The 24,158-nt window shown below is 39.0% G+C and overlaps 3 protein-coding genes across 7 annotated transcripts in view; 1 reads left to right on the plus strand and 2 right to left on the minus strand.

Moving 5' to 3' along the window:
* Window positions 1–4,568, minus strand: part of psd3l (pleckstrin and Sec7 domain containing 3, like) — an 87,180-nt gene extending 82,612 nt beyond the window's left edge. For 2 of the 3 annotated variants that reach the window (XM_035535370.1, XM_035535369.1), the window contains exons 1-2: window positions 2,267–2,320; window positions 1,867–2,190 (exon numbers count right to left, since the gene is read on the minus strand). In XM_035535370.1, the coding sequence (XP_035391263.1) occupies window positions 1,867–1,884 (18 nt within the window). In that variant the 5' untranslated portion in view covers window positions 1,885–2,190; window positions 2,267–2,320. Of the gene's footprint in view, window positions 1–1,866; window positions 2,191–2,266; window positions 2,321–4,281 lie in introns of those variants that run through there. The other variant, XM_035535368.1, reaches the window with a different exon arrangement.
* The window catches only part of sh2d4a (SH2 domain containing 4A), a 35,583-nt gene extending 12,215 nt beyond the window's left edge, over window positions 1–23,368 (plus strand). The window contains exons 1-9 of one of the 3 annotated variants that reach the window (XM_027009062.2): window positions 17,183–17,303; window positions 18,004–18,302; window positions 18,858–19,017; window positions 20,507–20,633; window positions 20,963–21,110; window positions 21,326–21,524; window positions 22,365–22,495; window positions 22,830–23,047; window positions 23,140–23,368. In XM_027009062.2, the coding sequence (XP_026864863.2) occupies window positions 18,128–18,302; window positions 18,858–19,017; window positions 20,507–20,633; window positions 20,963–21,110; window positions 21,326–21,524; window positions 22,365–22,495; window positions 22,830–23,047; window positions 23,140–23,232 (1,251 nt within the window). In that variant the 5' untranslated portion in view covers window positions 17,183–17,303; window positions 18,004–18,127 and the 3' untranslated portion in view covers window positions 23,233–23,368. Of the gene's footprint in view, window positions 1–17,182; window positions 17,304–17,328; window positions 17,362–18,003; window positions 18,303–18,857; window positions 19,018–20,506; window positions 20,634–20,962; window positions 21,111–21,325; window positions 21,525–22,364; window positions 22,496–22,829; window positions 23,048–23,139 lie in introns of those variants that run through there. The other 2 variants (XM_035535371.1, XM_035535372.1) reach the window with 2 other exon arrangements.
* On the minus strand, window positions 4,590–10,209 carry LOC118242854. The gene is made up of 4 exons (XM_035535776.1): window positions 10,028–10,209; window positions 5,247–5,529; window positions 4,634–5,123; window positions 4,590–4,599 (listed from the first exon to the last, which is right to left on the minus strand). Exons 2-4 carry the CDS (start codon window positions 5,431–5,433, stop codon window positions 4,590–4,592), a joined length of 687 nt encoding a protein of 228 aa, XP_035391669.1. The 5' UTR covers window positions 5,434–5,529; window positions 10,028–10,209.
* Window positions 23,369–24,158: the final 790 nt, after the last annotated feature.

Raw genomic sequence — 24,158 nt, forward strand, 5'->3', positions numbered from 1 at the left:
ACTGTGTCGCAGCACTTAAAAATTCCCACACATATGCAGCAGACAGCAATGAGAACTTTGTGCCAGTTTCATGGCGCATACAAATGGAATATGTAATTAGTAAAAGGCAAAGTTCCCAAAAAAGTTCAAGGTTTGCAGACTAGACTTTTTTCCACTGGTGCTCCAGACCTTTCAAGGCAGCATGCAAATACAAGATAATAAAACCTTAATAAATGGCTGAGGTCCCTACATGTCACTATAGAGGGTTAGGGTTAGGATTTACATGTCACTATATACTCTAAGCCTAACCCTAACCCTAACCCTATGTCAATAATGCATACATACAGGCATATGACTGAAAACATCCAAGATACATCTGGCCAGTCACATTTGAACTTTATCAGTTCTGAGTTTATATGACACAGTAAATAGGTAAATAAGATGCAATTACTGTTCACAGACTGTTTTTTGCTTTTGTTTGCTTGTTTTCCAAAAATTCTACTTAATCGAGCACTAATGGCTGTGACCCTGGAACTGAGATCTACGCCCAAAAGAGTGCAGTCCTGGGATTAGCTAGGATGCAGGACCCTCAAGCTCCCAGGCCTCTGGTAGAGAACCTGAGCATGAAGGAAAAAGACTTACTGAAGGAGAGCAAGTGGGGGGAGATAGAGAGAGATATATATATATATATATATATATATATATATATATATATATATATATATATATATATATATATATATATATATATATATATATATATATATATATATATAAGAAGCTTCTAGGTGTTTATATTTATATACATGTAAAATATATACATGCACATACACATAGTCAGTGCTGCATAGTCAATGCTGCATGTAGGTACAGCCTATTTAGCAGACAGAAAAAAAACAGATATCCACAGAGGATGTGAAATTTTTCAGTTCAACTAAATCTCCCTCACACTTCTCATCCTTTAATAAAGGTCAAACAATTCTTTAAGGAAAGAGTCCAACAGTCTGATACTTCTCAGAACTAAATCCAAAGACTATATTTATTGTCTATGAAAGTCTATATTTATTGTAATTGGTAGGGGTAAAAGGAAAGGAAAAGATACTGATATGGAAACATTTGCTGAGAGAACACACGTTGAGGGCTCTAACTCACTGAACCTGTGCCAAGGATTTCACACACACACACACACACACACACACACACGCAGAGAGAGCCCTATGTTTCCTTATTCCGAAGAAAGAGGACAGAAACAGAGTGCAGTAGGACCATGGGAACAGTATCCTACACAAAGAAACCGGACCAATTTTTGGGTAACGATCAGGACACTGAGCGCAACCGCTGATGAGGCAATACGATATTTTCCCAGCAGAAGTAACGTCAAACGCCTACTTTTAAACCCAACATAAGTTGGTAAGAGAAGACAAGACGAAATGTTGGTAGTCGAGAAAAAACCCACACATCTTATCTCTTTATGACTTGATTCACGAGTCCGCACCTCTACCAAGAGAAACCGTAGCTTGCTAGGTTAGGATAGCCTAGCGATTGACTGGATTTTTAGACATTTAAACATAGAGGAAAAATAACTTAAAATTGGGCTAACCTATCTAGCTCGCAGGATTTTGCAAGTGTGTGAAAGAATTACTTATGCCTCACACACCCTTCTATTAGTTTACCAATAGACGTTAGCTTGTCACTATAATAAAAGGCTGCCAAAGCCAAACCATGTACTGGCAAACGACTGGCTAAGCAGTTACCATGAACCTGAACGAAGCAGCCTTTAACATTACGATAACGTTACGGTTCCATTAACCTAGTTATAGTAGTAATTCATTTATTACAATCGTAGGTTAGCTATGTTAACAGCAGTTGTTAGCTAAAGCCTCTCACCCCATCTCTCTCTTCCATATCCAAAGTGTCCTGTTTTCATATGATTTGTGGTTCTGGCTCTGGGAATGAGTCTTCGCTTTGAATACTCCAGCTTGCTTGCTAAGTATGTTAGCTAGCTAGCTATCTGAATAAGCAACACACAAAGGAAATCAATTGAATAAACAGATAGAAAATTCCTAGCTAGCAAAACGACGTTCAAAGTCCCATTGAATAATTCCATAGTCTGTCCTATCATACCGACACGGCTGTCTACTTAGCTAGTTGGCGAGTAGCTGCAAGAAACGGGCATCTAATCTGTTTCCTTGAACTGAAGGCGTGACAGTCCTGTATAAGAAATATGAGAGAAGTGAAAACACGCTTAAGTATCACAGTTGTATTTGCCCAGGCAAATAATACTCACCAATAATGACTAAGCTCTTCTAATAAACATCGTTGCATATTGGTCTCAACAGGAGCTCGTCTGACACGCTTTAACCTGAGCCCTATCACTTGCGTTTTGCTCTCCATATGCCTTCATCCCTCTGTCTGAGTGATACTTGGTATGTTCCTGGGAGCGCGTAGTTTTGAAAAAATGTCATGAGCGCCGCGGGAGAAAAGTTTATCAAAGAAAAGGTCTGTCACTAAAATATTGAGTAAGAATGTGGGAAAGAGGCTGATTAATATCGCCTGGGATGGTGGCCTGTCATGTCGCTAACACGTTTCCGATTTTCGAACTTTGATAATCACACAAACCTACAAGGTTCAATTTTTAAGATAGAGCTAGTGGTACAAATTCTTCAAATGCAGACTGAATACCCGTCTATTTGTGGATTATTTAAATGACCATTGACCCTGCTACTATGTTGACTAACTAAAACTCCAGTACTTATTGTAGGGTCTTGTTTATTACACTGATGTTGACAGCTCTTTTGTTGACTAACTCTAGTACTTAGTGTTGATTGCACTGATTGTTGTCTGAGAGCTTATGTATTTTGCACTTCTTGGCATCAGCACTGATCCCTGAATTTCAACCGTATTCTAGTTCATTGGTATCGTGGACTCTAACCTACTGTACTGGCTAGGATATATTGTATGAGTAAGTGACAGCACTTTTGTAAGTCCCTCTGGATAAGAGCGTTGCTAAATGCTCTAAATGTAAACGTAAATGTACTCTTATAAAATTCGAGTCCTATCAACTAGGTAAACACTTTAGTCATTTCTTCTTTCAGAAGGTGCTCAGTCTAAATAGCTGTAAAAATCTAAAGTGTATGTAGTGAATGTATTGTGACATCGTGTATGGTCTGAAGTCAGACTTCAGATCATAGCTGCCTTACCTACAGGGAGACTCATAATCCTGCTACCTTTGGCGTTTCAATTCTAAAATTATTTCCTTGAAATATGAACCACTGATTTCACATAATTTGGTTAGAACAAAAACAACTTTTACATAGCTATTAATAGCTATGAATATTAATATTTGTTCCCTACAGTAGAGAATGGGATTGTTGATGGTGCGTTAAAATTAAGAATGCAACAGTAGGGGGTGATCCAGCCCCAGAGTTTCACTAAACATCAGGCCCCCTCTATCCTTTACACAGACCAATTTATTTTATTTAAATTCAATAAAATTGTACATGCGGGGCAAAAGCCATGCTATCTGTATACTGAGATTTCAGTGTAAGAAAATATATGATTTGTCACCTTCAATTATGGCTAATGTGCAATACTGCACTTATTAAACTTGCACATTACTTTTCACAGCAGACATGATTATTTCATTAATGTGACAAGTGGAAAATTAACAATTAAAAATCCTTTTCTAAATTAATAATACCATTAACAAACAAGTAAAATGGAAGCATAAACCCAACATGAAAAATATTATCAAGACAACTTTAAATTTCAAGTCAAATGGGGGGGGGGGGGGGGGGGGGGGAGAAGAAAATGGCAAGAGCAAAGTAGGAAGATGAAAATTCTTCCTGGTCCATTTAAGGGCAGGAATGACAGAGATTAATCTTGAATACCCATCTGTAATCAGTCCATCTGGGTGGGTAGCCCCCAAACATTAGCCACACTTGGGTGGTCAAATCCCACAGACGCGTTCCTTTCTGGAAGCTTCCCAAACCCTCATTTATGATCATAAGCAATATCAAATTTCTCAACATTTAAACTTTTGAATACATCTTATTGAGAACCTGAGTATTTCAAATTCATAGTTATTTTCTGAAAATGTATTATTTATAAAGATCAATATTATAAAGATTATTATTTTGTGTTTTAACTAATTAATCACAAATATGATACCAGCTACAAAAACACAGTCAGTGTTAATCATAGTTGAACACATTTTGGACTCAGCACTAAAATAAAATGTAGGCAGAACAATTTCGTAATAATATGTATAGTCCCCATTGCCAAGATAAACGGTGGTCTTACCTTTTCACATGCTGTAGGCACAAGTACAGTTAAGGGGACATCGGTGCCTTCAGTGGGCTTAGAGGCTTCAGCCACTGCAAACTGATTTGTTGCACTCCCTGCTGGAGCCCTACTGTCCATCTCAGGCAAGACTTCACCTTTAGCAGAGCACTCCATGGCAGGTGTTGCCCTGGAAGATGAACTCCAACCAAGAGCAGGTTTATAAGCATCCCCATAGAGCTTTGAGGACCTTTCTATGACAGCTGACATGAAGGTCGTCCGCTCCAGTGGCTTGCTTGCGACCATCTGTGCTCCAACCAGAGTGATGGCTACGTCCGTCTGCTTGGCACTGTGCACCCAGCTGGTGTGTGACTGTGCAGTGGATAGTGGTGGTGGTTCTGAGGCTGCAGGAACTTCACTGGGCTTTGGGCTCAGTTTAGGCTTCTCCACTGGAGTTCTGTTGTCAGAAGCAGATCCTGATGCTGGGTAAAGGCAGCTCATTCTGGGAAGTGAAGGTTCGGGGTGGATCGATGTGGACGAGCTCTCCCCTGAAGGTGATGGAACTGCAGCATTCATGATTTTAGCAGCGTCCTGACGCAATATCCAAATGGAGGGCTGCGATTCCTCACCAGAGTTGTCTGTCTCAGGCTCTGTTTTATTGTGGTCTGGGACCAAACACTCCTGAGAATGGTTATCTGTTGCAGCTACAGACACATTTCCTGTTGGAGAGTGAGAGCATAATGTTGTAGTAGTACCTTCTATAATGCCCTCTTTGTTAGCTGTCCTGATATCTATCCTCGGCACATCTGATGAAGAGTTTTCTTCTGTAAAGTCTCCTTGAGCAGCAGTGGAATCCTTCTTTACTGTATCAAATAGCAATAAGGAAGCTTCCTCTGATATACACTTAATCACAGTAGTATCGTCCACATTCAGTAAATCACCTATTGATGAGGTGTCTTCTGAGGTGTCCTTCTGGCCAACTATACCTTCTCTCTCCCTGACTGCTTCCTTGTAAAGGCTCCCTGGACTGGGTGGAGGGTGTGGGGTACAGGATCCTTCCTCCGTAACAGTGCAAAGAGAGGCTGATGTCAGAGGCTGGTGCTGAGTGGCCCTGGAGGGTGACTGCAATTGGATGAAGAGGAAGGAAGTCTTGACTTGATGATGATCTCCCATTTCTTGTGTGGGAGGGCAGCCACTTCTCACTGAAGTCTGGGGCAACACAGCAGCTGGGAATGCAGGTTCCCCAGCCTAATCCAGGTCACCACAGACCTAAAGATGCAAAGACACACTATCAGCACAAAGCGGACATTATTGCTGGAAACCTTGACATTATCATCCGAAAGCCTCCTTTATCTCCAGAGCAAGACTCAGTGAAACAGCACCTTTGCATTTTCAGCACTAAGTAAATTTCAGTGCCTTGGAAAGAACAAGTCATCAGAGTAGGTATTTTACATAACAGCAGCTATACAATTGGATTAGCAAATTGCTAATGAACAATGGAGAAACATAGTCCTACATTATACAAAAGTACATTTTGTTAAATAAAATATGTATTTTTCTTTTTGACTAAATAACTATTGAAACTGTTTAGTAGTCACAAGCTGCTGATTCACACACTATGACACACTACAGCAGACATTAGCTAGAGCTAACAGATTTAACAGATAACAGGTCAAAAAAGCTTAGCTCAGTATTCATTATCATCCCTGTGTTACTTTGCCATTATAAAATGTAATCCTCTTTCCTAGTCATGCAAAACTATAGTGTCATGGATTCGTTCAATTTCAACTGGTACATCATGTGGTAGGGTACCGCTGAGGCCACTGTTTGTGAAACCTTTTCACTGTTGTCCACTGTTTCACAATTACAAAAGCACCTGCCATATATGAAATCAAGTGAGGAAAAGCTAGTTTCAGTTTCAGTGGTGTATAAACCATGTTACTACATTATAAAGTACCTGTATAATTACACATACAGAAATGAATGGACTGTGTTATATTATGGTCTCAAGTATTCTACACTTGCAGTGAAGTCAGAATGTATATGCAAGTGTGAAAGCCAGTGGTTTGCACAGTTTGCTCTAAAATATGCAGCGTCAGTGGAAAATCATTGTTTGCAAAAATCACTAATCACTGCAGTAAGCTAAAAGGTGCCTGTGTTGCTTGCTGCAGAAGAAAGCTGACAGTTCTGATGACAGCCTGAAAAGGACTCCCTGGGGACATGTGAAAACAAAATGAAAATGGCTCAAAATTAGTAACAATATTCCAAAGAGGTTTATTACTGCATTATTATCCTTTATATGTTTTTTGTTATATGAGTCATATCTGCTCTTCAGTACATCACCATATATTGCATGATAAAATAGTATCAGTGACAGCTACTATTTTTAGCTGAGCTGTAGTGGCTAGGCTTCAGTGAGCCCACAACTCAACTTAAAGCTATGGAGGGGAGCCTAGGGAGGCAACTTGCTTAATACCATATGAAACTAGGTTAGCATTCTATATCACCCATATTGTATGGAAGGGGAGAGAGGGAGTAAATACATAACACTAAAAGGGTAGAATCTATCATAATTGTGGTTGGACATTGCAACAGTCCAGACAGAGAAACATGATGGTCAGCATAAGGTCAGGATAGTAAATAAATGTTGTGGTAGTAAAGAAAGTATACTGATGCTGACACACAAAGAATAAAAATTGACTATCTAAAAACAAAATTATTAAATGATGACTGGACAGAAAGCATTCTGGAAATCATTAGCATTTTCAACATTATGATTGTGAAGGACCCTGCTGAAAGTACTGAACCGTATACATTTTGTCCATCTGAAAAAAAAACAAGGAGATTATAGCTGCTTCCCAATCATTTCTCTCCTAACTACTGAGGCAGAATCATGTCATGAAGCCCATAGATGTCAATTTAAGCAGCCTGGTACACATGGTGAACAGAAGTTTGTTTACAAGGCATGTGCGAGGATTCCAAATGTCAGCTTGCATGGGGCACCCATTATTGAATCCAAACACAGAGGAAATTATGTTATTTGACATGCTCCAAGGTAGCCCTCGCTTTTCAGGCAGCTTTGGCCTCAGACTGTCTCTTCACCACAGAGGCCAGTGAAAAGCATGTTCCCGATGAATCCATTTGCAATGGAAGCATTATTTTGGCAGACTAGCAGTAAGGTCTGGACAACTATGAGTCAAGAAGGGAAGACAGCTCGGCTAGCAGTTCAGAGCCCACCACCCCTTCAACACTGATCAAAGCCTTCACTCTTATAGAAAGGGATTTGTCTAATTTTACCCAAATATGAAGTTTATTAAGTTTTAAAATTCCTTATGGGCAGGTCGTTTTTCATGCAACTAAGTCCTCATTATCCTGACATCCAAAAAATATTATATATTATCCAAGATAAGACCCCAGTATGATGGCCCCAAGTGATGAAGTGCTTAGTGAGTACCCCAGACAGCAGAGGACAGGAAAGAGGAGGAGCAGGAACCATCATGGGAGGATAAACACCTGCATGGTATATACCACCGAAAAATAGTGGAAGTGGCTAATATGAAAAAATCCTGCCAATGACCCTGAAAAAGGCTGCATTGAAAGACAGCACAGAGGCACTAATCATGGCAGAACAGGGACAATCTCTGAATACAAGATTAATCTACCACACCAGGCAGGATCCCAGATGCAGGCTGTCCAGAAATGCCCCTGAGACAATCCAGCGCATAAGAGCGAGATGCTAGCAGACAGAACATACATGGATTGCCATAACCAACTGGCTGGCATAGTATACAGAAACATCTGTGCCGAGTACGAGCTGGAAGTTCCGAGGTCAAAGTGGGATACAACCCCGAAGGTGATGAAGAATGACCATGCTAAGATCCTGTGGGACTTACAGATACAGACAGACAAAATGGTAATGGATAACCAACCAGACATAGGAGTGATGGATAAACAGCAGAAATGGGCTGTAGTGATGTAGTAATCCCAAGTGATAGCAATATCAGGAGCAAAGAGCATGAAAAGCTCAAGAAATACCAAGGGCTGAGAGAAGAGCTGAAAAAGATGTGGAAGGTAAACGCAATAGTGGTTCCAGTAGTAATCGGCTGTGATCCCCAAACTCCATCAGATCCCAGGAACAACATTCGAGATCTACATCCAGAGGAGTAGAGGACCCAAGCTTGAAGGAAAAAGACTACCCAGAGGAGGGCAAGTGGGGACTTTGACATATACAGTGGTAGCTCAACGGTTAAGGTATTTGTCTAGCAATCAGAAGGTTACCAGTTTAAGCCCCGCCACCACCAGGTGCTGATGGGCCCTTGATCAAGGGGATCATCAATTAACCCTCATTTGCTGAAGTTCTATTCAGTCATAATTATAAGTCACTTTGGATAAAAGTGCATAGGTATGCTGCATTTAAATACTGTAGATGTGCTGCATGTAAATGTATTAACATAGCGACTAAAATAACTAGCACAAAAGGATCAATTATAATCACCCATTCCTCTTTATGTATTACTGCATGAGTTGTCTAATGTATTTCTTGCAAGAAATGTAATCAGCTTTACATTGGCAAAAACAAAAGAAGTAATGCTTTTTGTCGAAATATCTTTGAACCATTAGAATCAAGGATTTCTTATTTCCAGTGGCAAAGCATTTTAATGCTAATAGACATTGCATTATTGACATATCTGTTTGTATTGCCAGTTGTTACTATGGCAGCAATAAAGTTAGGAAACACAACAAAAAACAACTGATCTACACGCTTTGAACTTTAGAATCTCATGGAATGAATAGTATGTTTAAATATCTAGCTACTTTTTATAATGTAAACTCATTTCACCTCGTAGAACCTCAGAAATACTTCCACAGTAAATGAAGGACATCCTTCTGAAAGAACCTGTCCTCCAGAATTTTAATGTACTTTACTACACTTTTGAACATCAAAATTGCGTGTGTTACACTGCACAGTTGAACAAACTTACCTTCAATCTCCATCATATATAGATATATGAGCCAGTGAGTGCTTAGACAAGTCGAGCAGATGACAATCTGAACTCACCCACATTGCTACGATGCTGCTGGAAGCCTGCTGATAAAGACAAGGGCTTGTTGGGGCAAAGAGTGGGCACCAAAGCAATCATTTACCAAGGGATAAAAAGAGGGGGTGGGAAGGGTTTTCCGAATCCTGCTCACACTGTTATTGTGGCCTAGCCAAAACTGTGAGGAACTTCTGTACCAGACAAAACTCTCCTTATTGAGAACAAATCAGCCAACACTGATAAATATATGCATCGAGTTGACTCATTTGAATCCTTACATTTTGGAAATTGGAAGACCACCAGCACCATATATTCATGCATTTTAGTAAACACAACATGAATTTTATTAAACTTCATTCTGCCTCTCATTAAACTTCTATGAAGCTTCGATTTGTTATCTGACCTGAACCTATACATTAAAGAAATGTTTTGGTCTTATAGTTATACTGAGACAAAGGTTCACTGAGGTAAATGTTTATTGTATTGTATTGTATAAAATGTACGATAAATAAATGGTACACTGCACTGCTAACACAAATCAGCTGGAAAAGACACTTAAAAACTTAAAACTGTTAAAACATGCCCTTGCTCTGTAACTTTCCTGTTCTGTAACATTTTCTGTAATATTCTGAAAATTGCAGCTACAGTTTTGACTGTCATGATGCTATATTATTCCCTTAAGGTTGTTTTACAAACTCCCAAATCTTAAAACAAAATGTAAATCTTACTATGCTTCTGTGGTCCACGATGAAATCCAGACATTTTCCTGTTGATTCCCGTGTATTAGGCGATGGGTTTTTAATTTTCATTTCTACCTGAAAAGCAAGACAATGGAGCAGTAGAGGTACATACTCTGATGGAATGGCAAATCCAGCACACATCCAGCACATATCCAGCACAGATATTAACGGTTTTCATGCCTTGATTCTTGCAAAGCGAATGCCGATACCGGCTGTCAGTCTGTTTCCTGTCCATTTACCCATTCATTCACACGTGTTTACCGTTCACTCCTACCAGTAAAAAAACACTTCAGTAAGCAGCGTGCAGGAGGAATACCCACCCACAGCTCCGCGGTCGAATGACCGTGAGCTTGGCAGCGAAAGCCGTCGAAGTTGTTGCAGAATGCACAAGTGGTGTAGCAACTGTATTTACACTACAGTACTTCACAGAGTGTACCACACGTAAGCAATGAAACAATGTTATAAATAATAACACTATATCACAGTCAGAATTGTTTAGTTTGAGTTTGGATAGTATCTATGTTTTGTAGTTTACCGTCTTTCTTGTTGTCCTTTAACTTTCGTTCCATCAAAGCAGCTGGAGAAAAGCCTGGCATATGAGTGCAGGAAATGGGAAGTGGAAGAAGCGTGACTGTTCACCTCTAGGGTTACTACAACAGTCTTATAGCCTATAGCCATGTAAAGTCTTTTTTCATTCTCCTTATATGTGGTGGATTACATGGGCTATCCTTCATTGCAGGTCACTGCTGTACAGCCAGCATTTGTTTACTCCATTGAAAAAATAAGTTTATTTGTATTAACATTTCCAGAGTACTGTTCATTATGGAGTTAAGTCTGTTTTCAATTATAGCCTTTTCTCATTTCACTCCCTTTAAACCCAGAAGTATGCACTCGTGTCAGTTTAGGACAATGAGTGGATTGTTCTCAGAGGAAATGATCTTAAGGACCTTACGTAGTGCTGTTGCACTAGTCCAGAAGGGTGATTCTGCATTTAAAACAGTCCGGAGGTACCTTGTACACTGAATGGCCTGTCCTGTTTCTGTCCAAGGGGATAAAATGTAACTTTTCCTTTGAAAACAAACCCCACAAAACTTGTGAAGGGATTCAAAAAAGTTGCTTATTAAAGATGAATGGCCATGTTATTTGACTGTTTATTTATCTGTAGGTTTTTATCACTGATTAATCAGATCTTAGTAATTACAAGGGAGCCTGTCTGAATACACATTTTATTTTATGCTACTTACAATCTTGATCATCTAGATTAATTGTAAACTCTCTTTGTAATGTATCCCTTTTAATGAATGATTGCTCATAATTCTGTTTTCATACACGGATTACTCTAGTATAATATTTACCATATGAACAATATTACATAGTTTCAATGTTTATGCAGATTCTTTTACAGATTACTGATTCTTTTCCTTTCAGAAATCAACATTCCCCTAAAGAAATTATTCAATCAACTAGCACATGTTTTTCTCTATTCATGACAATTCTTTCTGACCATAGAGTCTATAAGCCTTTCAAAAATAGAAAATGAGGACATTCTACTTTTGAAATCAATGTTCCATGGATTTGAGGGCAATGCTAATTTGAGATTGAAAAAAGAAATCTGGGTCATAGTCAAGTGATTTGAGTGACACCACTAGAAGTGCAAGTATGTCACAGAATTAAGGGTTGTACACCACAGTTGCTAGTTGTGAAAAACTACGACACACTCTGCTTGCCCCTCGTACTTGAAGAGACCAACACCATGCTCCACAGCTGATTGTGACACAGTCAAATACAAAGACCAGAGTTTCCCTCTTCACAAAAGGCCATGCCTCTCCAGTTTACACTGGCAAGGGTCAGTGTCAGGGCCTTATTAATGGATACAAAAGTAACTACATTTCTTCATTGCATAGTAAAGGTAAGAATGTTTTGTTCAGTCTCTGTTTGTTAATCATCTCCATTCAACTTGATAAAATAATACTTTAATGTATTAAGTTCTATCATGAAGTTGATACCTGAGTAATTAACTGCTGGTTAACACTATCCTTCAAACAAGAGGTCAAACTAGTGTCTAAAATAAGAGTAGACATGATCAGATTAGATGATGATTTTCTGCATCAAAGCAACTTTGTGTACTATGGCAAATTGAGAGAAAGTACTCAGTGAATAGCATGGGATGATGAATGGAAGGTGATACACAGGCAGGGAATTAAAGCAATCACTTAAATCCCTCTGAAATCCAAGGGGTGGGGACTGGGGCCAGATATTGACCCCAGCCCTGGGGTCATCCTAATTACAGCACAGTGTGTTAGTGGCAGGATTCCAGTCAAAACAGAGTGGTCTGAAAGGGGCATTGTTCAGTGCCTATGAAACACACACATGCAGACTGTGTCTCATTCCAGAATCCTGTGTACATTTTTATATTTTGTAATTTAAGCCAGGGATGCTGCACTTAAATATAAAGTAGTGACCAGCCCATTACTTGCCATGGTAAATGAATATTCTTAAAGTCCACTAGCAAAGAACATTCAATATATTTTACATTAATGCAAAAAGGCTTGGGCACATAAATTGTTCATTCATTCTGGCAATTCAGGACTGACAAAGATTCCATATGACCAAGTCACATGAATGAATAGACAATATTGACATTCATCTTGTTTTACTTCCTTTTTTGGTTTACAGTCCTGTGTTTGTTTCTGGGAAAAGATAATGTTTGCTCTAAGAAGACTGTCCACTAGAAAGTGATAACTGTTATTATTATGATTTCTCATGAGAGAGGTATCTTTAGAGAGTTTTAGACTTATTAGGCATTAGGTTTTTATAAGAAATTATTCTGTTTACTTAATATACAATGTTAGTAAGTCCTTTGTTCTACTTTACATATCTTTTGAGCTCAAATGTCTTCAAATAAATCTCCAGTATTTGAAAACAAAAAAAAAGGGTCCTCCACATCTGTATCTCCCAGCAATTCAAAACTTTTTTTTTGCCAAGCTGCCAAAAGGACCACCTTTGGAGATAATAGATGCCTTCTATGTGGATAAACATTTACTGTCATTCTATGTCAGGGTCTATGAGAAATAGCAATTCCCTGAGGTACCCAGGTACCCAAGGGCATGGACAGAAGACACACAGGCTAGACCACGTGTGCCGGGCAAAGACAACAGAGGGCCCATTTACTCCATCACTGAAAGCAAGGAAAAGTATGACATAGAGGAAAGGCAGTTCCTTTCTTCCACCCTCCATCCTGGGACAGCTGAATTATGTCAGTGGACCTGACCTTCCTCTCAGGCAGTAGGCCTGACCTTTGTATTAATGTGCCCTATTGCTCTGATGTCAGAACACACTTGACATGGCCTCTCACTCAATTCTAAACACTCTACTGGGAAAGCCAAGATTAAAGAGATACAGAGACTAGGCTACTGAGACTATAACAGAGCCTATAACAGCTGCTAGATTCAGGTTAGAAATCTAAAAAGTTGAAGAAAACAGGCACAAGGTGACAGGACAAAGTGCATTTTTAGAGAAAAGCAGCAAACTGGGAAAAAAAATGGTTTTGGAAAATTCACATGCATGCAGAAGTTAGAAACATAAATGCATACATTTTGATAAATGTTGATTTTTTAAAAAGGCCTTTTTAGTCAGCCAGGAGGTGAGGTTTTGAAACCAGATTACAATTACTTGCACCTACACCTTTCAGAATGATACTCTGCTTTGCACCCAAAATAAACTTGCTATGTTTATGGGCCACCTTGTTTAGATTTAAACTAATAACACTACTGGCAATCCAGTTTACATGTGAAGTAAAACATTTGGTCTATTTAAAGTACATGCTATTTAAATTAGGCGTCAAATACTATTTTTTTCTTGTTTAATGAGGCACGATATAAGTATAATATATAAAGGCTTTCTGTAAAGAGCACCCACTGTCAGAGAGCACATGGAGCTATATTCTGGCCAGTATGTCAACAGAATCTTTGGGTCTGAATAACGAGCCCTTGCTGTTTGCCCTCCCTCAAACAGCATCTGCACTAGAGATAACCCAGGATGCCAAAATCACTGCTCATCTGGGCCAAGTGCAGGAATGTCCTGGCTGTGTCTGTCCATCTCCCATCACTGTTGACATAAAATACTCAGCAGTGCACAAACCATCTTGGGTCACTTACTAATTACATCCCTGGTACCATATCCACGACTGAGTGAAGCTTCAAGAAGATACCATCATGTAAGCCCATAAACAGAGAAATTATAGACTTCCTTTCCTGCATGGAACAGGAAATCTTTATTGCCTTTGAGCTAATGCCCAGTACTATTCCCAACACTGTGATTTGTATACAAACAGCAAATTAACATGGAAGTCTGTGAATTCCTTCCTTCTGAGCAGATGCTGCAACCTTTGTCGTGCACACATCTGTAGGGTTGACCGAAAGGCAAATTTAAAAAAGCAAAATTTAACAGAAAATAAACATCACCATAGGGTTATAAGAAAGTAGACAGTATTTTGTATGGTACATCCTCTGAAATTTCAGTCACTGGAAATTCAATATTGATTTATCCAAACCATAGTTGAGCAGTTTTCTCAAGGGAAATGAAAAAGCCTGATATAAATAGAATGAAGCATTACAATTAGGGGCTGATTTTCCAGCCACAGCCGAAGCGCTGACTTCATGTCATTGTTGAAGGAGTCTCTCCAATCCAAATCTCTTTCAGCGTTTATCTAGTGTCATGCAGTGCTCTGAACCACTGAGGACTATGAGCAACTACACTTCCCAGAATGCACAGGAAACCTATCACCATGTCATTATTTCACCATCTCTGGAATACTAATCAGACTCACATGTGGTTCATTAGTCAATCCTATAAAGACTCTCTATATCGCTCATTTAGTCTGACATATTAGTACTGTGTACCAAGCGTTGTACTGATCTCTTGTGCATGATTCGCTGTCTGTTTCCTGGTTTTGTTTTGGTTTTTTCCCTCTAGGTGCTTACTCAATTTATGCCCTGCTGGGTTTGACCCTGCTAGCTATGTTTTTGACTACAGCTCAGATATTCCCTGTTGATCACAATTTAATTGGTTCACTGTTTGTTACCCTATTGTTGAACAAGAATATTTATTCTCTATTAAAACCTCAAAAATCCAGTCTGCAAGCATGTGTCTGTTCATGGAGTAGCGTTACATCTGGATTTATTTATGCCTCAAAAAGCAGGCCTCAAAGTCAAGATAATCCAAGTGAATAAGAAGAGTCATTTACAACAACAAGTGTGTATCATTTCATACTCCTTGGTGAGAGAGAGAGAGAGAGAGAGAGAGAGAGAGAGAGAGCGCCTGACATGGCTTTAATAACTGCCTCTACAAACACAACAAAAGAGAGAAAGATGGAGTAATTAAGGGATTAAGTTATATGTTTAAAATATAAAACACTGTGGTTGAAGACTGAGTCATCAAGCACCTCTAGTCATAGTCCTCAGAGTGTAAACAAGAGCGTAAAGGAATACAAATGCAGTACAAGATGTTCCGGAAAACCCAGAACCAGTCTCACTTCAGCCGAATACCAATGACTTCTAAACGCATCTCAAAAGAAGGCGCTTTACGATAAACAACTAAATAGAGAATAAAAATGAAAGTGCAGTGGTTTCCTTTTTATTTTATTTTTACTTTCTTTTCTATTTCATTTAAATTACTTGCTACTACATATGTGTTGGTGTGAGCTAGTGGTAGTCATATCTTACTTAGCCACGTAGCCAATAAATTCAGTTTCTGGGTTATTTATTTATTTTAACTGGAATACTAGTTTGTCTATACAAAAGCAATCCCAATCAGATATTTATGAATGCCATGTAAAATAATACAGTACTAGATTATTAAAAATAGAAACAGAGATATCATTTTTAGCTGAGTAATCTCTATGGACAATTATTTCCCACAACGTTGGCGATATTTTCTTCCTTGTCTGTTTGATACAAGCGCCACCTACTGCACAGTTGGAGCCAAGACTACAGGAACATTTTGCCTATGCCTGTCATTACTGATCCTATATACATACATACATACTATATGCTACACACACACAACACTCTGAAGCCAGAGGCAGAGGGCAGCTGTACATGCTGTACGTGTGTGTGTGTGTGTGTGTGTGTGTGTGTGTGTGAAGCGCACTGAAGTTGCTTGCTTGACATACAAACACTTTTCGTTATCTTTCATGATTCTGATAACCAAAATTGTGCACACAGTGGAACACGTTACACCCACACAGCCTGTTTGTGTTAGCTTATCGGAGGCCTGTACCACTGCTACCATTGAGGACGAAAGCTTAACACTGTGTAACACAGGTGATGATGGAAAATGGAGAACTTACAGATAGTTTATAGGAGAAGTATTTAGTTACTGAATCCATAATCTAGGCCTGAGTTTTATAATCACTGGCAGGTAAACTATATTGTAAAATATGCCAAATCATAGCCTTTGGGGTTCAGAAGGTACTCTCCCTTTACCTACGAGTTAGGTGCGAAGATAAAGTGTTCAATTAGTAGTATTTAACTTCTTCAGTTACCAGTGATTACAAAATTCAGGACTGGAAACTGTAAACTCATCCATCTGTTATTCAAAAGAAAAAGCAAGGGTTGAGAGATGGTCGCATCCTTCTCCTGTCGCCAGAACAAAAAAGAATTTGCCATGTTTGCTACTGAATATATAATGCATTAACCCTGACGAAAAGACTACAGTGCAATGGGTCGTCTTTTTTTACACTGTATGAATGAGTATTTAGCAATAAAACTTACGGAATCTTTATGATATTCTGTGTGGTTCGCTATTTATAGCCACGTGTCTGTAAGCCACTGTTGCAAGTGTACTGTTTACTCTGAGCAGGAAGAACGCGACGGACACCGAGGCCAAAAACTATGAATTATGCAAACCATACCTAATTGTCTTTTAATTACTTAATGCTTTTTACTTAATGCTGGGAATGCATAAAATAAAAAATATCAAAGACTCAGCAAATTCATGTTATTCCACTGACTAAATGACCAAAAATCCCGTCCACCCAATGGGATGACAAAGTTTTGTAAAACCACACCTTTCCTACGTGAAGAGCTTTCCTACAGCGTTTGAAATCCACACAAGTACGAAACTTGTGTTGAAGTAGTAGGGTCCAAGCGTACGTTTTTGGAAGCCCAATAGCTCGACAACGTTTATTAGAGTTTTCGAGAACTTTTTCGAACTTTCTCGAGAAAGAATGGAAAGAAAGTTTACGACTGGACTTAATTTGCCGGTAATCTCAGTTACTTTACAATTAAATCAACTGTGACGTCTAGACGGTGGACATGACAGTGCGTAATTGCGCCAAACATGCTTTTTTAAAAACACTTTTATAATAGATAAGTCTGTTGGTAGGGGTGCAACAGTTTATGGTTGAATTGCAGTGTATTCAAATCGTGCATTGGAAAATATTTATTTCTTCAACGCAGATACATCTAAAGTAATTCCCTATATAATGGGCGAAGAAGTTGTATGTAGTCTGCGTAATAGGGTGCATACCTAAAAATTAAATAAGAATGTAAGAATAGGAGAGTAAGAGAGTGTACCTCTCCGCGTATGCCAGCTGGTAACGTGTAGATATCTTTTTTCAAGTTCTGCTTTACTTATGCTTTCACTTTATACTTTATACTTTATGCTTTCAGAATATTCTACATTTTATTTGAGTCGTACTGCGCATCAAAGAGTGAGCAGTGTAACGCCTGCTTGATTTCAGTTACGTCGACCTTTGTGCAGCGAGGAAATGCCCTATAAATAAGATTCAGATTGAACAAGAATTTTGACTATATTGCATCTTCGTTGTGACAGTTAGTGTTACTTCATTTACAGTTGGGGATAAAAGTGGAAATGCTTAAACGTATGTTTTAATTATGCTATTCTATTACAACTTTCAACTAATCATACATTATAGGCTCCAATGTTCTTTTTTTATGCAGTTATTTTGGATACGACCATGTTAAGAAATCAGTGACTTCGTTCTGAACATCTTGAGCTGAACTTTCTGGACTATATCCATGGACACAACTTTTCGCTGAAAGGAGAACACTGAGGCCAGTAACTATGCTGCAGCAGATTCTGACGAACATGTTCATCGAGCCGGAGTTACTGGCAGAGCTGAACGAGGAACAAAAGCAGGTACTGTTCTTTAAGATGCGAGAAGAGCAGGTGCGGAGGTGGAGAGAGAGAGAGACAGGACTCGAGAAGGAAGAGGCGGGAACAGTTAAACCAAGAAAAGGTGACCTTCCGTCACTGTTCCACGTTTTTTCTTAAAACTTCCCAAAATATAGCTCTGGACCTATTTTAATTTTAATAAACAATACAATGTTTTAGCATGTATTGACAAACACACTAACTACTGTTAGTTATTTAAATGACACAGTCGCCATTCTCCTGTAATAAAAACGTCCTCCTTCATCCCAAAGCATGAAACATGACTTTATTATAGATTTATTCTCACGATTCCAAACCCACCTGCAAAAGTCAGTATTATACTTTAACATTACTGACGAGTTAAAGACGGCTGGTTTAATATTTGCTGACACTACTGGAGAATAACTTCGTATGTCTACTAGGTCACAAACACAACAGACAAAAGCCAACATAGCTGCTACTATGCTCTTGTATTATATAGAAGGCATTGTGTTATAAAGGTCACTGAGGAAAATGAACTAGAGACCAATTTAGTTAAAAATTTTTTGAATTGGCATTGACTACAAAAATGTTATAGTAACCTTCAGAAATAGATGTCTTAATCTCAGGTGACCTGTGACCTGTGTGTGTTGTCTCTCAGTATCAGGGAAGACTGTGTCATGGTTGAAGGGCTCAGACAATGATGTCTGGGTGTGGTTGATGGGTGAGCACCCTGATGATAAGCCCTACGACCAGATCTGTGATGAGATCATGGCAGAAAGAGCAGCAAACCAGGCCCAAAAAGAAGCAAAGGAGTTCAGGTGCCTGTGTGCGTGTGTACATGTGTGCGTGCGTGTGTGTGTGTGTCTGTCTGTCTGTCTGTGAGTGCAATGTGTGAGGTTTGTGTGTGGTCTGTGTGATTTTGAATGTGCTCCCATTCACCAGGATTTTAGTAAATATAAACCATCTGGTTGTGCTCAGAATTGTCCAGTTCAGTCACTTCCATGCTCAGAGGAGCCAAGAGAACTATTAAATCTACACTACAATGTTTGGCCATCCAGCGTGACATCTTATTTTTCATGTTTCTCCTATTTATGCTAATGTACGTTTTCAGATTTTATCTATTAATACTATTAGCTTTACCCCTTTTTATGGTAGATTTATTTTATTAATATGTTTAAAGTGGTAAGGTAATCATTATTCAATGATGATAACTTTTATTGATTGAAATATAATGCTATAATAATATACTAAGGATCTCTGAAGCTGTTAATTCTTGTTACATTTCATAGTATAGGACACGCCCTAAAACTACAATCGTAGCAATGCATTTGAACACAAGTTACAATGGAACGTGTGTCATCAAAAAGGTCTAGTCTCCTTTTTTAAAAGACTAGTGTGGCCAGCAAAAACTGCCTCTTAACTATGCAGCTTTGGCTCCCTCTTTGAATGACTCTCCAAATATTCCAGTTAATCACTAATTGACCTTGTGAATTTTTCAAATTTGCTCTTTCATGCTCTTTAGTTAAATATTCACCCAACTTAATCTCAGGCTATTGACATGGGGCACTCCCTGTGGAGTGCACATTTAGTGTTCTGCATTAGCTGTTGCAATTGAGTCATAACAGCACTTTAAAAATGTTCATTGCAGTCCCTTGCAGCCTTTAAATGCAGACTGAAGACGCATCTATTTGTGAAATGACCATTGATCCTGCACCTATGTCGAGTAGCTCAAACTAGTACTTATTGTAGGGTATTGTTTGTTATTGCACTTATTGTCCAAGATGGAGCTTATGTGTTTTGCACTTCTAGGCATCAACATTCTAGTTCAGCAACATTCTAGTTCAATGGTATCTTGAACTCTAACCTACTGTACTAGCTAGGATATATTATGTGAGTAAATGACAAAGCACTTTTGTAAGTCGTTCTGGATAAGCGAGTCTGTCAAATGCCATAAATGTTCCTTTAGAACAGGAAAATCATAAGCAGTTGTTTGTTATTTCAGCTAAAGAGCACTGAAAGAAATTAGGTTTACCAACGATAAATACGTAAATGAAGATGTCTCTCATGCTTTATGGAGAACTACTAAGAATATTGCATTGCATTCTTTTTGTACTGACAATTAAGTTATGCAAGGCCTGGTGATGGAATGGATTTTCTTTTATGTGACATGAGCACATAAGAATTTATGCCTGGCAGCTCATCTTGCTATTCAGTAACAGGGGTGACATTTTCCAACTATATTGGTAGAGACATTCCACAAATGACTTCCAGCACAAACCAAACCCTGGTTTTTGTGCCTGTGTACAGGGCTAAGAAGGAAGCTGAAATTGAGAAGCGCTTCTCTGGTTTGTATGTGGAGCAAGAGGAGACAGACAGGCAGAAGCAGGCCTGTAAGGCTGCAGCCCTGGAGCAGAACAAACAGGTGGAGCTCAAGGTATTCCCAGCCCAGCAGCCCCAGAGCTTGCACCACTGCACCTTTAGCTGGTTTCCCAAACCATGGTTGGCTTGTTCCAACGGTCCCTCCAGACTTAGTCAATCAAACTGGTTGGTGTCTATTATAAAATACATCCAGATCCACATCCACCTAGATTAGGTAGTTACAATAGATATTCCAGATGTCACAATCTATTGCAAAAAGCACAGCTACAAAATGAATATAGAAAATAAATCTTTCTTAAATGTACAAACCAATAGATCTTTCTAAATATCTGAATGTGAGAGCACAGATCAGAAGCGCATGTCTGGTTTGGTTTGATCTTTCAGAGGTATGAGGCAGAGGAGAGGAGGAAGGCTGAGGAGGAGGTGAGGAGGCTGGAAGACAAGAGGGCCCAGCAGATCTTCATGGACCTGAAGGAAGTGCAGCACCAAGGGAAAGGCCAGGACAAGGAGGAGAAAGCCTGGCAGGATTCCTGTAAGGGAGTTGACAGCTTTAGATTGGTTTGCACGCTTTCTTTTGCATGACTGACTAAAATCGTTGGGGGTGAGTGTGAAGGAAGTTATGATGGCATGCGACCGGTCATGCTGCTTCGTCTAATGTTTTGGCATCAACCATTTGGGTCATGGTGAGTTGCTTGCAAGCCATCATGAGAGGAAAGTTGACAATGTGTGTGTTTGTGTGTATTTCAGTGCGGAAATCCAAAGTGGCTGACCAGCGCCGGCGTTCCTTGGCCAAACAGACGAGGGAGGATAACCGCAGGCGTTCACTAAAAGCCCTGGAGAGAGGTCGAGTGGCAGCCATGACCAAAGCATTTGGAGGACAGACAACTGCCCTCCCACCAAAAGCCAAGCCTCGGAAGCTCACTCTCACTAATGAACCCATTGATCAGTCAGTTTACATGATCTTATTTTACATTATAAAGAATCAATCCCTTGCTAATGTTTTCAACTCAAGTATTATTTATTCTGAAAGCTTCTTAGTGCTAGGAATGCTAACAAGGACTTCTTATAAGCTAGGACTTATCAACAGACAAGTCAGAAAAGTCCATTCACAAGATCCTTAATGGCCACAATATTCTAAATTAATAATTATAAGAATAATAATAACAGTATTTTATTTATAAACATTTCAACATGCACATGGTCAGTGTACAAAACATTAAAAGAGCAGAAAATAACGGTGATACAGTCAGAAGTAAAAATACACACAAAAAAGACTGTATAGTAAAATAAAAATAACTAAAATATAAATAAAACTACAAAGTAAATTAAGTATTGTTTACAAAATTAATAAGATGTAAAGATAATTCTAACCTCATACATATAGTACAAATCAAACATCTACTCTGAAAAAAATGAAAATGAAAACACAATTGGACAGAAATGATTGACATTCATAGATTTATTTTCCCATGTTTGAAGCACATTCACGTTTGTAGTGGTGATTGTACAAACCTTTCCAGGATGTGTAAGACACTGACATGTTGTTGATCAACATTTCCAGTAAGGTTTAAGTACATATCCCAAAAGCTATGGAAAGCATGTTAAATTTAACTCCGCACTATATTTCAAAATGCTCAACATTTCTATGCCTCCCTTGCTCCCTGGAGCCATGAGATGATTGACAACTATTATTGCTAAAGCTACTGGAGTTTCCAGTCAGACAAGGTGGTTGCTTCTAGATATGCTTCATTATCTTACCTGCTTTTTCCCCCATTGTGACTGATAGGAGGCCAAACATGCGGCACTCTGTGTCATCCTCAAACCGTGAGGAAATTATCCGCTGGTTTAGAGAGCAACAGTTGCCCCTCAGAGTTTGTTTCCAGCAAGACCAGACCTGCATTGCACCCTGGTTCCATGGTGAGTTCACAGTATGCAGTAGTAGTACTTTTTGATTTTCTTCAGTATTGTTAAGTTGGCCTGATTGTTAATAAAATAAACATCCCACTTCAGAAAAATGCAAAGAGTTTTTACAGCCGTGGTGACAAGTATCCATCTGTGATGCTCATATAATTATCCCAGTTTGCTATTCATTGTTGCTGCTTTTTTGCACATAGAAACACCACTGCACCTTTAGTCCTCAATCAATCCTCAACCAAACCTACTGTAACCAATTAGGTTATATAAAGTGTGTTTTGTTTGATAAAGGAAAAAAACAGATTAATGAACTACATTTCTTTTGGTTTTTCTGCAGGCATCATTTCTCTTCAGGAAGCTGAGGATTTTCTAGGAAGTGTCAGCCCTGGAGGTTTCTTGGTCCGTGTTAGTGAAAGAATCTTGGGTTACGTTCTCTCTTACCGAAGCCAAGAAGGATTCAAGCATTTCCTTATTGATGCCGCAGATAACTGCTACATGCTGCTAGGAGATCAGATCAAGTTCACTTCTCTGGAAGAACTGGTGGAGTACCATAAGGTTCTAGTAAAATTCTGTGAAGTACTTTAATACATAGAGTTTTTCAGAGAATACACATGGTCTGAATCTTTGTTTCTGGATTCTGCCACCAGGATGAGCCATTAACGGCATCTGGAGGGGAGCGGCTGCTGATGGCATGCGGGCAGAAGCCTGGCAATCTGGACTACAGCGAGCTCTTCACCTAAGTCTCAGCCATGTACATTTGCATCTTCCAGAGCAACTTACAAAAATGTTTGGTTGTCTCCATGGAAGAAATGCTTATGCTAGAACACACACACACACAAACGACATGCATATACTTACATGTATATAAATATACTGATGAAGGACCTCTGTCTGAAATGTCCTTTACATATGTGTGTGTGCCATCAAAACCAAGACAATTTCCTCGTGCTCTAGGGAGCTTTTCCTCACCACTGTCGCCCTGGTTTGCTCACGGGGGGCTTGGACTTGGACATTTGTAAAGCTGCTTTGTGATCTGCCGTAAAAAGCGCTATATAAATACACTTTGATTTGATTTGATAATTGTGGAAAATGCATGGCATGAAAGCAATATTTTGTCCTACTGAATTGTGTATATATAATTACTGATATATAAATCAGTATAATTATATATGCAATTCAGTAGGACAAAATATTGCTTTCATGCCATGCACTTTACCACAATAGTCTTTAATTTGATGGCCTTAGTAACCTCTATGACCATATACTGTATTCAATTCCTGTTAAGAAGTTAAGAACACTGGTGCTTTAGTAACACTAGTTAAGAACACTGGTGCTTTAGTAATTTGCAATTGTTTACTTTTTTAAAGTTTAAAAGCACTTTTTAAGCATTCTTTAGGTTCTCCAGTTAATCGTATGTATCCACTGCTCTGCAGTTTGAAATCTGTAACTTTCTAGTGCACTTCATTTAGCTCATCAGCTCAAGACTATCATGAGTTGACTCCACCCCCCACCCCCCGTTAATGATCATATTTACCACATCAAAGGAATTATGGAAACACTAATAAAGGCTGTTTTGTCAAGTAATGTACAGTACATATGCATAATGTACTTCTGAGAGGAAAGAAAAAAAATGCCATTGGAAACTGTTTACAGCAAGACCTTTATG

The sequence above is a fragment of the Electrophorus electricus genome, chromosome 17 (genome assembly GCF_013358815.1).
Source record: "Electrophorus electricus isolate fEleEle1 chromosome 17, fEleEle1.pri, whole genome shotgun sequence".
Lineage (NCBI taxonomy): Eukaryota > Metazoa > Chordata > Actinopteri > Gymnotiformes > Gymnotidae > Electrophorus > Electrophorus electricus.

Excerpts from the sequence above, each read along its gene's own strand:
- LOC118242854 (XM_035535776.1), bottom strand. The coding sequence starts at position 5,433 with ATGGGAGATCATCATCAAGTCAAGACTTCCTTCCTCTTCATCCAATTG. Across the intron at positions 5,124-5,246 it reads AGCAGTCAGGGAGAGAGAAG|TAAAGAAGGATTCCACTGCT; the intron begins GTATAGTTGGCC and ends TATTTGATACAG.